This window comes from Pecten maximus, chromosome 13 (assembly GCF_902652985.1).
Source record: "Pecten maximus chromosome 13, xPecMax1.1, whole genome shotgun sequence".
Taxonomy (NCBI): Eukaryota; Metazoa; Mollusca; class Bivalvia; order Pectinida; family Pectinidae; genus Pecten; species Pecten maximus.
In genome coordinates this window covers 37,990,331-38,003,362 of record NC_047027.1, presented here as the reverse complement: position 1 = coordinate 38,003,362, position 13,032 = coordinate 37,990,331, and the positions used below count along the sequence as shown (strand labels likewise).

The window sequence follows — 13,032 nt, the reverse complement described above, 5'->3', positions numbered from 1 at the left end:
ATGACATCATCAAAATCTTGTAATTAGCTTTTTTTCCCTCAAAATGGATAACACAAAGGGTGTACACATTGATGTTGCAAAAGTTTATCATGCAAATGGAAAATCGCCGACACATGTGAATAAGTTTCGTAAGGGAAATTGGCCTGATGTTAAACTTTTATCAAGAAAGCAAATATTTCATTTTTTTCCAATTTGAGCAACATTGAAAATTGATTAGAGAAGACAAACATGTCAGGAAGACCAAGGAGAAGCATATAATGGCGTTAAATGTTGCATTATGGGTAAAATTGACGTCACAGGACATATTTGAATTTTGCATTAATGTGGCAATGATACTTCAATTTTTCAAAGCTTTATTGAAAAAGCATACTAAAAGAATTGTATGAAACTTCTCTTAAATCTATGTCTTATATTCATACTAAATCTTGTATTGATTTTTATAAAGTTGAAAAGTGGGGACTGGTTTTTTGAGCCCCCCGTATATAATACAGGGTTAGACGATGTTTGGGCCAATGATATCAGAGAGGGAATAATTACATTATATCTCAAATGCCACACCACATAGGTAGAAAGTGCAGGTGACCTGGCATGTCACTGCATATGATATATTGATACGATGCATATGTACTTAACATTGATCGATATGCTATCTTAACATCGGTCTATCATAAGGAGTCACTGCCAAGCACAACCTGGATTGGTGTCTAGATAGTTCAATTTTCCAAACAATATGTGCGATTTAAATTTGAATATCAATCAATAAAAATGTTCCAGGATACAGAAAGACTGATGAAATGACATGAAAATGCAAGTAATGTTTTAAAAGGTTATTGGAAATCAATATGACTTTCATTTATATATATTATATGGTGGATAAAACTGGATTTGAACGGAATGACATACACACACACTTTTAGATACAACACATCAGAAATTCCTCGTTTAGATAACAGGATGAATTTAACATCTCTGAATGAATATCAGTTCAATCAAAAATGCAAACTTTTAGAATTATCTATGATAAGTTAGCAAATGACTGACATCTAAATTAAACACGTCATTACTTATTTAAAACGACATGTGCTATTTATCTATGATTATTTCATTTCAAAACATTTATTTCCTCCATTCCAGAATGATGTATGGATTACACATTCACCCTGACACGGCAATGATTCAAAATTTATAAAGAATACACCAGCACTCTTATTTTCATGATTTTTGTGAGTATGTAACAATGTGTTAATATACAAATAAAAATATTACATATTTATCAAATATACTTAAGAGATTATTTCAATCTATTTAAACTACAGATATACAGAGTATACATCATTATCTTGTTATTTAGATAAAGGGTGCGAAAACATTGACAGACAAATCCTAGATCCTTCATACTTATGTACTTATTATTATTACTTGTCTCTTTCGCCTTGTACTCATGCGAATCTATATTTTTCTAGTACGAGTTTATCCTAGTTTTATCAAGTTTGAGTTAGAACTAGAAAATGTCTGTAAGACATAAATGTCTCCGCAGCCACTTGACACCCCGAAACCCAGTTTGAAAAGGATCGTATCAGTTGCATATGCGCGACGGACATGGGTAAGAAATGGGTAAGAATATAACCCCCCCCCCCCCCCCCTCCCCTCCCACTTCCATCTTCACTAGCCAAGGCTTCTGATTACGTTACACTCCACCAATCCTTGGCAGATATAGTCGTTAGTTCTGGCCCTCTAGCGGAGTTTCGAAATTATCACCCTTTACGCATGTTTCCCCAATGATTGTACGTCTGTGTATTTAGGTAAAATGCCATGACATAGTCGACAATGTAGCTCTGTACTGGACGCCGCAATTTGTGTTTACTGCGAAACCAAGCCTGAATGTAAAACGCGATTTGATTGGATGCCCTGGGATTCCAGGGCGCGACGGTTTGAACACGACTATATCCGCCAAGGGTTCGTGGAGTGTTGGTAATCAGAAGCCTGGGCTAGCGAAGATGCCCCCACATTATGGCGGGGGCATGATAATGGTTTCGTTATTATGTCAGTGTTTTCTATTGTTTTTGTTATCATCTACTATGGCATAAATACCTGTATGATGTTGTTGTATTTGTTCCAGGCCGCCAGGAAATGTACTCGGTAAAGTGCCATGGTGCACGGTAAGTACGCCTCAGTTTTCGGAGAATCTCGGCATCTAAAGATAATTAACAAGGTATGATCTATGTAGATATTATCTACTGATTTACATATAGATAAGAAACAAATCAACGTGAACAATTCTAATACGTATCTTCCATTAATAGTCATTCATCAAAAAAATAAACGGGTTATAAATTCCCCTCCCGGTTTACAAATTCTTTCTGCTAGTTTTTAATTCCCACTAACGAACTTTTCGCTTAGTTTAATAAACTGTGCATTTTGATATTGATTTATGGAACGACTTAAAGCCTGCGTAACAAACACGTGCATAACTCTGACAAAAATACCCTTTTGGAGACTGAGAATTGTCACTTTGATATTTTCAATCTAATATTGCCACTTACTTTCTGTAAATGGTTGTGAGTAAGGTGAAATTACTGGCCTGGTCCTCTTTTGAGATACGAAGAGACCTCCAGACAGACGGGTGTATTTTAGCCCCTTCCTCCAACATCAAACCTAAATTAAATATTGCCTGGAAAAAAAGAGTCGTTTAAAACAAATGAAAACAACACTACAGGTGAAATTCAAATGTAAAGCTTAGAATACGATCGGAGTGTTTAAGAAAATTTTCATTATATATATAATATATATAGAAATATAACATAGTAACAAAAATGACGAAGAAAACAACTTTTTGACTCCTGTCCTAATCGGGCCTCGAACTAACGATCTACGGCACACAATCGCCTAACCAGAAATACCCGCAGCTTATACCACTGCGCCACATCGGCGTTCTTAAAAAAGAACGTTTCAATGGCGCAGTGATGGTCGGCCCGATACCCTGACATGATCATATATATATAGTAGTCTGGTGACGTTATACAGAATACTCAGAATGGATTACATATAATACAAATCTGGTGACGTTATACAGAATACTCAGAATGGATTACATATAATACAAGTCTGGTGACGTTATACAGAATACTCAGAATGGATTATATATAATACAAGTCTGGTGACGTTATACAGAATACTCAGAATGGATTATATATAATACAAGTCTGGTGACGTTATACAGAATACTCAGAATGGATTATATATAATACAAGTCTGGTGACGTTATACAGAATACTCAGAATGGATTATATATAATACAAGTCTGGTGACGTTATACAGAATACTCAGAATGGATTATATATAATACAAGTCTGGTGACGTTATACAGAATACTCAGAATGGATTACATATAATACAAGTCTGGTGACGTTATACAGAATACTCAGAATGGATTACATATAATACAAGTCTGGTGACGTTATACAGAATACTCAGAATGGATTACATATAATACAAGTCTGGTGACGTTATACAGAATACTCAGAATGGATTACATATAATACAAGTCTGGTGACGTTATACAGAATACTCAGAATGGATTATATATAATACAAGTCTGGTGACGTTATACAGAATACTCAGAATGGATCATGCAATAGATACCAAGGAACTTTAAAAGGATTATGTTCTTACATGAGGGTCCTTTTTCTTAGCAGCTTGTGAGTACATATCGGCCGCTTTCCTGGGGTCTCTGTTACCTCCACAGCCATACCAGTAGTAATCCCCCATCTTAATCAGAGCTGAAATTTCCTCAAAACATCAGTAGGCATTCCAAACACAGCCAAGGTATAAAACATATACACATATTATGTACTACACTTGGAAACAAGTGTTTTTAGTTCATTATTTAATCCGCGGCAGCAAATTGGAATATATCTAATAAACTTAAAAACTATTTTTTGAAAACAAAAGATATACATTGATATTTATAAATTACCAGAATATTAACGAAAATTGACAATACACGGCCACTATGAATACTGAACGCCGGGAAAAGTAATGTTGCACAGTTCTGAGAAACGACATAGGATACATGCATGTGAAATACTTGGGATAAAAAAAAAAATCGCAAACATTTGTAGAAACAAAACAATATGATCCCATTATACATTTCGATATGTTTTTCCTATTTTACTCACCGTATGGGTCAATGAACTGTTGTTCTCTCTGAGTAGTGATATTATACTGTCGCCATTGGCACTCCTTCTCTATGAAACTGACAATTCCGTCCTACAATGTATTGAAAAAGTAGGTTCAGTCTGTCGTATGCTTCTTGTACAATGTAAAATTTTCAGACCCGATTTAATTTTTGCGTACTTTAATGACAATATGTTAAGTATTATTTTGTTTGTCAAACTTACCTGATTTTCATCACAGAGCCAGGCCAGGTTAAAGGATCCCGCCTCTATTCCAGCATCAGCAGCCATCATATAGTAGAGAAGGGCAACTGGTCTGTAAGTACACCAGGGGGCATACTTAGTCACGGGTAAATACCAAGAGGCCAAGTGATACACTGATATACATAGTAGAGAAGGGCAACTGGTCTGTAAGTACACCAGGGGGCGTACTTAGTCACGGGTAAATACCAAGAGGCCAAGTGATACACTGATATACATAGTAGAGAAGGGCAACTGGTCTGTAAGTACACCAGGGGGCATACTTAGTCACGGGTAAATACCAAGAGGCCAAGTGATACACTGATATATATACTGAAACGAAAAAGAAACGCAACTTCAAATTGTAGGTTTAATAAAATAATACTTGTGAGCATTATGTTTAAATTTCATATGTAATAGTTAATATTGAATATTGATGTAACATCCTTTAAATGTTTAGAGATTTTTAAGAACAGGTCACTTTGCTAGAAGGTCATGATTGGTAGTACCCTAAGTGAATCCAAGTTGAAATGGCAGCAGTTTTGAAACCGTGCCCTAATATCGTGTGTGTCCTCCTCGAACAGTTATCACATCTCTAATTCTTTGTTGCATTGAGTTCATCAGGGCATTGACTTTCCGTATTGGAATGTTATTCCATTCTTGGACGAGTGCATTTGCTAACTGAGGGAGGGTATTTGGGGGGTTACGGCGATTTCGAATTCTTCTGTCTAATTCATCCCACAAATGCTCGATTGGGGACAGGTCGGGGCTATATGGAGGCCAATCTATAGGAACAATGTTCTGTGTCGCAAGAAAGTCTCTACAGACTCTTGCAACGTGTGGTCTCGCGTTATCTTGCTGAAAGGTTAGATGATGCTGCCTAACAAACGGCACAACATGGGGCCTAAGGATCTCATCCCGATAGCGTACGGCCGTTAAATTCCCATTGACTATCACCAAAGGCGTCTTCAAACCATGGGAGATTCCCGCCCAAACCATAACTGATCCACCCCCAAATCGGTCGTGTTCCAAAACACAGGCGTCAGCAAAACGTTCGCCTCGACGCCGGTACACACGTTGACGGCCATCTGCTCGAAATAACGTGAATCGAGATTCATCGGTGAAGAGCATAGACCTCCAACGTCTCATAGGAAAACGTCTGGGCATATGTGCCGTTGCCCATTGCATACGACGTGCTCGACGTTGCGGTGTTAGTGGTAAACCAACGTACTGTCGCCTTGCACGCAAATTAGCCTCACGCAGTCTGTTGATCACTGTTTGGGGATGAATTCGACGGTTATGATTACCAATCGTATTCCTTGCCGTTTCAGCGGCCGTTAATCTCCTGTTACGCAGGTGTGCCAACCTAAGAACCCGGTCTTGACGTCGCGACGTTACGCGTGGACGTCCTGATCTCGGCTGGTCATCGACTCTTCCTGTTGCGTTAAGACGTGAAACTAATCGACTAATAGTCGATTTGTGAACTCTGAATTGTCGAGCGACGTGAAGTTGCGTGTTCCCTGCCAGAAGCATCGCTATAGCACGTCCTCTATCAACCTTTGATAACCGTGGCATAATTGTAAAAGGAATTATTGTTTGCAAAAGTATTGGCGATGATGTGGCTCAATGTTAGTGATGAATTGATACTGGTTTGAATGAAAAAAGAACGCATATGTTTGTACAGGCACGGTTTTTGATGTTTTTACCGCGCCGGAAGTGCATAGGTCTCTAGTCACACTTGGGTGATTTTGAAGATTGGTATGGGTGTTAGGCAGGGTGCATGTTTATTTCCGCGATTTTTATACAGATATGTATATTTAATACAAAATTAATCACAATTTTCCATGTTGCGTTTCTTTTTCGTTTCAGTATATATAGAGAAGGGCAACTGGTCTGTAAGTACACCGGGGGGCGTACTTAGTCACGGGTAAATACCAAGAGACCAAGTGATACACTGATATATATAGTAGAGAAGGGCAACTGGTCTGTAAGTACACCAGGGGACATACTTAGTCACGGGTAAATACCAAGTGATACACTGATATATATAGTAGAGAAGGGCAACTGGTCTGTAAGTACACCAGGGGGCGTACTTAGTCACGGGTAAATACCAAGAGGCCAAGTGATACACTGATATATATAGTAGAGAAGGGCAACTGGTCTGTAAGTACACCAGGGGGCGTACTTAGTCACGGGTAAATACCAAGAGGCCAAGTGATACACTGATATATATAGTAGAGAAAGGCAACTGGTCTGTAAGTACACCAGGGGACATACTTAGTCACGGGTAAATACCAAGAGGCCAAGTGATACACTGATATATATAGTAGAGAAGGGCAACTGGTCTGTAAGTACACCAGGGGACATACTTAGTCACGGGTAAATACCAAGAGGCCAAGTGATACACTGATATATATAGTAGAGAAGGGCAACTGGTCTGTAAGTACACCAGGGGGCATACTTAGTCACGGGTAAATACCAAGAGGCCAAGTGATACACTGATGCATATATTGTCATTAAAGATGATGGGTACAGTGGTGACAACTTACTCCTAATGATTCAGTGAATAATAATGACACCATTGATCAATTGTTAACTACAAATGCATTGTTTTATTACAAATTAAAAAAAAAACGAAAAAAACAAAAAACAAACGCCAAAACTTTCATTGAATGGTTTCTGCATTAAGTTATTACAACCTTATTAAATGAACAATTTATAGGGAAAAAAATACAAAGAAAATACGAAAAGCATTACTTGTCACCAATTCTGAAGGCTTTTAATCCTTTCCTGAGGACGAAACCAAGAGCCGGGTTTTTTTCAGCAATGAATCGGGCCCATCTACAAACACATAAATACAAAACTATTATTCTATTAACACAACACCGTTAATACTGAGAAAAAAAACCGTATTACACTATGAATACTAATAGTAGTTCAAGAGTGTATAAGATCAAAAGATATAATTATGTTATTAATTATTTTATGTAGATCGTGTATAGGGTCATAACGATATAATTATGTCTATTTTATGTAGATCGTGTATAGGGTCATAACGATATAATTATGTCTATTTTATGTAGATCGTGTATAAGATCATAACGATATAATTATGTCTATTTTATGTAGATCGTGTATAGGGTCATAACGATATAATTATGTCTATTTTATGTAGATCGTGTATAGGGTCATAACGATATAATTATGTCTATTTTATGTAGATCGTGTATAGGGTCATAACGATATAATTTTGTCTATTTTATGTAGATCGTGTAAAACTAAAAGGTCATAACGATATGATTTTGTCTATTTTATGTAGATATACGATACAAGTATAACTTACTCTGTGGCCACGTACACCTGCCGGCCCCGCAAACGAGTACCCTTCATATTCAGATAGGATACAAACACACCGGCGTCGATCTGGTTTCTGGTGGCTGCGTAGTTAAAGTAATCCAGGGCGGTATCCTAATAGAAAAAGCAAGGTCGATTGTAAACAAAAAAACAATCCAGATAATAGCGTTTATTTGCAATTATTAGCAAAACTCGTTCAGTCGTTGATCTCAATTGCAATTTTAGTCGGTTAAAAACAAACAAAAACTTATTAAAATGAAATATTGATACATACGGAATTCTGGGATTTTCCCTGGATATTCTCCGTTAAGATGAAATAATCCAAGGTTGTAAGCAGCATCTGCATTACCTCCCCTGTATGCCTTCTCGAAGTAGTACACAGCCGCTGTCATATTTTTGTCAAAGTTATGAGCGTACCACCCAAGAGCATTCAAAGCTGATGGGTTTCTCTTCAAATGGAAAAGGAGCCGTAATTAAAGCCAACAACACTCAGAAAAGTGACTTTATTAAATTTCAAAGTGTGTGAACTATTTGTTCATTTGCTAAATGATATTACTACGCGATAATTAATGTTAACATAAATATTCCAGGCATTCTTCGATTCGTAATCGACGTTTAACAAGAACAGACCTAAAATATTACACTACATAAGAATCTACAGAAAAAGCTTCCATACATGTCCCGTTGATCCCAAATTAACATCTCTCTAGAGTAAATGAGTTCAGAATCATCGAGAGAAAAGCATATGACCCGGATTATATTTTATAGGGTTTTCTTGATTTCTTTATTTTATCTGATTTTCAATATACATTAATAAACGGCCCATCATCACCGGCGTATGGTTTGTGTATGATAAAGGTGTATTGCTTAAAGGGACATTCTTTCGTTGGGACATCAGAATCATTCACAATTTCTATTGATGAAATCTATGTCGGAACGATGATCATATGAGTGTTTGTGCCTACAAGTAATAAAATTAACGCCGAAATGTACAGGAAAAAGGCGTATCGTATTCAAATATCGTGTGTCTTTGCGGTGATTAGTGATAATTCGGGTCGAATTAAGAATTTTCAGGACTTAAAAAAAATGAAGAACTTTGGTTTATCTTGAGAGTAAAATTTTTTTCAAAGTAGTAAAAAATACAAGTTTTCTAACAAGTTTAATTTTGACGGCCTAAACTTAATTCAAAAGAAGGACGACTGCCCCTTTAAGTAAGTATCTACTTAAATCATAAATATGACACTATTGATATAACCTGGTGATTTTTTATCAATACATATCTTATTAAGGAAAATCACAAGTTATTATAACATTATCAACGCCTATAATAAGTACAAACATTTGGCAAAAGAAAAGTAAAGGACAATTAATACTTATAACTGTGGTAGTATTGTTCTCCGATCCAAAGATAACAATACTTTATAATTCATTATGGTAAAAATATTAAATTATTACCTTGTCCGCACTGGCCTGTATATGCTGGAGACCCTCTGTTTTGTTCTTTTTGCTCCCTTGACCCTGTAAGATGGTAATAATGATACCATGTAGGATAGGGAAACGAATTTAGTCATCTGGACGAACTTATAACTTCTATTTTTGTTTTCAATCATGATTGTATTTTCTTTTACCCTTTCTCTGTTGAAATCTTTTCAGATCGAATACATACGCTAATTTTTGTCTATTTGAAATCGTAGCTATAATTTCAAAATTTTATTTTATTTTTTAACATCTCATACAGAGGCCTCTTATATAAACCTCTATGGTAATTGTGTATAGAGGCCTCTTATATAAACCCCTATGGGAATTGTGTATAGAGGCCTCTTATATAAACCTCTATGGGAATTTGTACAGAGGCCTCTTCTATAAACCCCTATGGGAATTTGTACAGAGGCCTCTTCTATAAACCCCTATGGGAATTTGTACAGAGGCCTCTTATATAAACCTCTATGGGAATTTGTACAGAGGCCTCTTTTATAAACCTCTATGGGAATTGTGTACAGAGGCCTCTTCTATAAACCTCTATGGGAATTGTGTATAGAGGCCTCTTATATAAACCCCTATGGGAATTTGTACAGAGGCCTCTTCTATAAACCTCTATGGGAATTTGTACAGAGGCCTCTTCTATAAACCCCTATGGGAATTTGTACAGAGGCCTCTTCTATAAACCTCTATGGGAATTGTGTATAGAGGCCTCTTATATAAACCCCTATGGGAATTGTGTATAGAGGCCTCTTCTATAAACCCCTATGGGAGTTGTGTACAGGGGCCTCTTCTATAAACCGCTATGGGAATTGTGTATAGAGGCCTCTTATATAAACCTCTATGGGAATTGTGTATAGAGGCCTCTTATATAAACCCCTATGGGAATTGTGTATAGAGGCCTCTTATATAAACCCCTATGGGAATTTGTACAGAGACCTCTTATATAAACCCGTATGGGAATTTGTACAGAGACCTCTTATATAAACCCCTATGAGAATTTGTACAGAGACCTCTTATATAAACCCCTATGGGAATTGTGTATAGAGGCCTCTTCTATAAACCTCTATGGGAATTGTGTATAGAGGCCTCTTCTATAAACCTCTATGGGCGTTTGTACAGAGGCCTCTTATATAAACCTCTATGGGAATTGTGTATAGAGGCCTCTTATATAAACCTCTATGGGAATTTGTACAGAGGTCTCTTATATAAACCTCTATGGGAATTGTGTATAGAGGCCTCTTATATAAACCCCTATGGGAATTGCGTACAGAGGCCTCTTCTATAAACCTCTATGGGAATTTGTACAGAGGTCTCTTATATAAACCTCTATGGGAATTGTGTACAGGGGCCTCTTACATAAACCTCTATGGGAATTTGTACAGAGGCCTCTTCTATAAACCCCTTATGGGAATTGCGTACAGAGGCCTCTTCTATAAACCTCTATGGGAATTTGTACAGAGGTCTCTTATATAAACCTCTATGGGAATTTGTACAGAGACCTCTTATATAAACCTCTATGGGAATTGTGTATATTTTGAAAGTGACCATTGCTAAGCCAGTAAGAGCTATCTTTATAAACTCATGAATGTCTTATCGAATGCACCTGCCTTCAGCAGTATAATCCCGTAGTCATACATGGCCTGAGGGTCCTGTGTTTCCGCTCCTAACCGGAAGTACTCTGTAGCAGCCGCCATGTTCCGCTTCAAACCCTGTGAGCCCCAAAACAACGCACGTGCCATGTGTTGCTATGGAAACATTAACATAAATAATTGATCAACGCGATTTGTTGGCCTACAGTAGAGCATTGTAACAATCCAAAAATGATTTGATAAAATTCACAAAAATAATTATTCAACAAATAATCATTCGTTACTCGGTCATAACCTATCAATGTGGTATGAAGACAATACATAAGATGTAAAGAAGATAAACAACAACAAGAACTACAAAGAACTAATTATTAAGTCAAAAAGGATAAAAGAAAGAGTTCTATAAAGAAAAAGGAACAAATGAAAATCTGCCATTTTCAAATTTGAAAATTTTCAAATAAATCAATAGGATTCCACTATTATCGAATATTTCACACAAAATTAGAAAATATGCAGAAATAGGAAATACGAAATCCAAACATAAAGACACGTATTTATCGGAAAGCCTTGTAGCTAACCTGAGCAGAGAAGACACCGTTGCTAGCCTGGTGTTTCAGCCACTGAAACACATCGCCATCCTCATCTGTCTGTTCACGAAGCTGTTCCTCGTCCGTTAGTCTAACCGACTCTGTCAGTACCTGGTAAATTGAAGTGTGAAATGACATTGTAGACAAAGGTAACAAGTTAATTAAATTAACACTACTGACCTGTGACAAGTGAATGAAACATGGAAGACACGTGACTACTATCAATGTTATAAAGGCACATCCTTAAAAAACCTCAAACGCAATATGGAACTTGTGTCCTGAAGGTTAACACGTAATACGCCTGCGCGGAGAAGACCCCGTTGCTAGCTTGGTGATTCAGCCACTGGAACACATCGCCATCCTCATTATGATAAACAGCTATCATTCTTTGGAATTTAACTTAAAGAATAATTGTTTGAAAATTGATTGACGGATAATGAGTATAACGATTGTAACATCCGGCTGATTGGGTCCTTTGTAGATCCATGGAAGGTCAAAATGTTAATATACTACATTGTCTTTAGTAACATTTTATTATATTGATATTTCAGTTGAATCTGAAAAAGAATATTTCTGATATAACATGAACAGTTTGTTTCCATTCCATTGAATTTATTGTTGTAACTATTATAATATTTTGTTCAAGAGACAAATCATACATTTTTTTCACTCCCGAAATGTCTATTGTTTTACATGATATACAATGTTCACTCCCGAAATGTCTATTGTTTTACATGATATACAATGTTCACTCCCGAAATGTCTATTGTTGTACATGATATACAATGTTCACTCCGGAAATGTCTATTGTTTTACATGATATACAATGTTCTCTCCCGAAATGTCTATTGTTGTACATGATATACAATGTTCACTCCGGAAATGTCTATTGTTTTACATGATATACAATGTTCACTCCAGAAATGTCTATTGTTTTACATGATATACAATGTTCACTCCCGAAATGTCTATTGTTTTACATGATATACAATGTTCTCTCCCGAAATGTCTATTGTTTTACAGGATATACAATGTTCACTCCCGAAATGTCTATTGATTTACATGATATACAATGTTCACTCCCGAAATGTCTATTGTTTTACTGGATATACAATGTTCACTCCCGAAATGTCTATTGTTTTACGGGATATACAATGTTCACTCCCGAAATGTCTATTGTTTTACATGATATACAATGTTCACTCCCGAAATGTCTATTGTTTTACTGGATATACAATGTTCACTCCCAAAATGTCTATTGTTTTACATGATATACAATGTTCAACTCCCAAAATGTCTATTGTTTTACGGGATATACAATGTTCACTCCCGAAATGTCTATTGTTTTACATGATATACAATGTTCTCTCCCGAAATGTCTATTGTTTTACTGGATATACAATGTTCACTCCCGAAATGTCTATTGTTTTACATGATATACAATGTTCACTCCCGAAATGTCTATTGTTTTACATGATATACAATGTTCTCTCCCGAAATGTCTATTGTTTTACATGATATACAATGTTCACTCCCGAAATGTCTATTGTTTTACATGATATACAATGTTCACTCCCGAAATGTCTATTGTTTTACTGGATATAC

At 36.4% G+C, this 13,032-nt stretch overlaps 1 protein-coding gene across 1 annotated transcript in view; it reads right to left on the bottom strand.

Annotated features, from left to right (window-relative positions):
• Nucleotides 1-13,032, bottom strand: part of LOC117340754 (protein sel-1 homolog 3-like) — a 35,002-nt gene that overhangs the window by 4,103 nt on the left and 17,867 nt on the right. Inside the window, 11 exon segments of the mRNA XM_033902516.1 lie at nucleotides 2,092-2,194; nucleotides 2,544-2,671; nucleotides 3,673-3,779; nucleotides 4,179-4,269; nucleotides 4,401-4,491; nucleotides 7,173-7,256; nucleotides 7,759-7,888; nucleotides 8,050-8,218; nucleotides 9,225-9,287; nucleotides 10,859-10,996; nucleotides 11,419-11,538. Of these exon segments, the coding sequence (XP_033758407.1) occupies nucleotides 2,092-2,194; nucleotides 2,544-2,671; nucleotides 3,673-3,779; nucleotides 4,179-4,269; nucleotides 4,401-4,491; nucleotides 7,173-7,256; nucleotides 7,759-7,888; nucleotides 8,050-8,218; nucleotides 9,225-9,287; nucleotides 10,859-10,996; nucleotides 11,419-11,538 (1,224 nt within the window).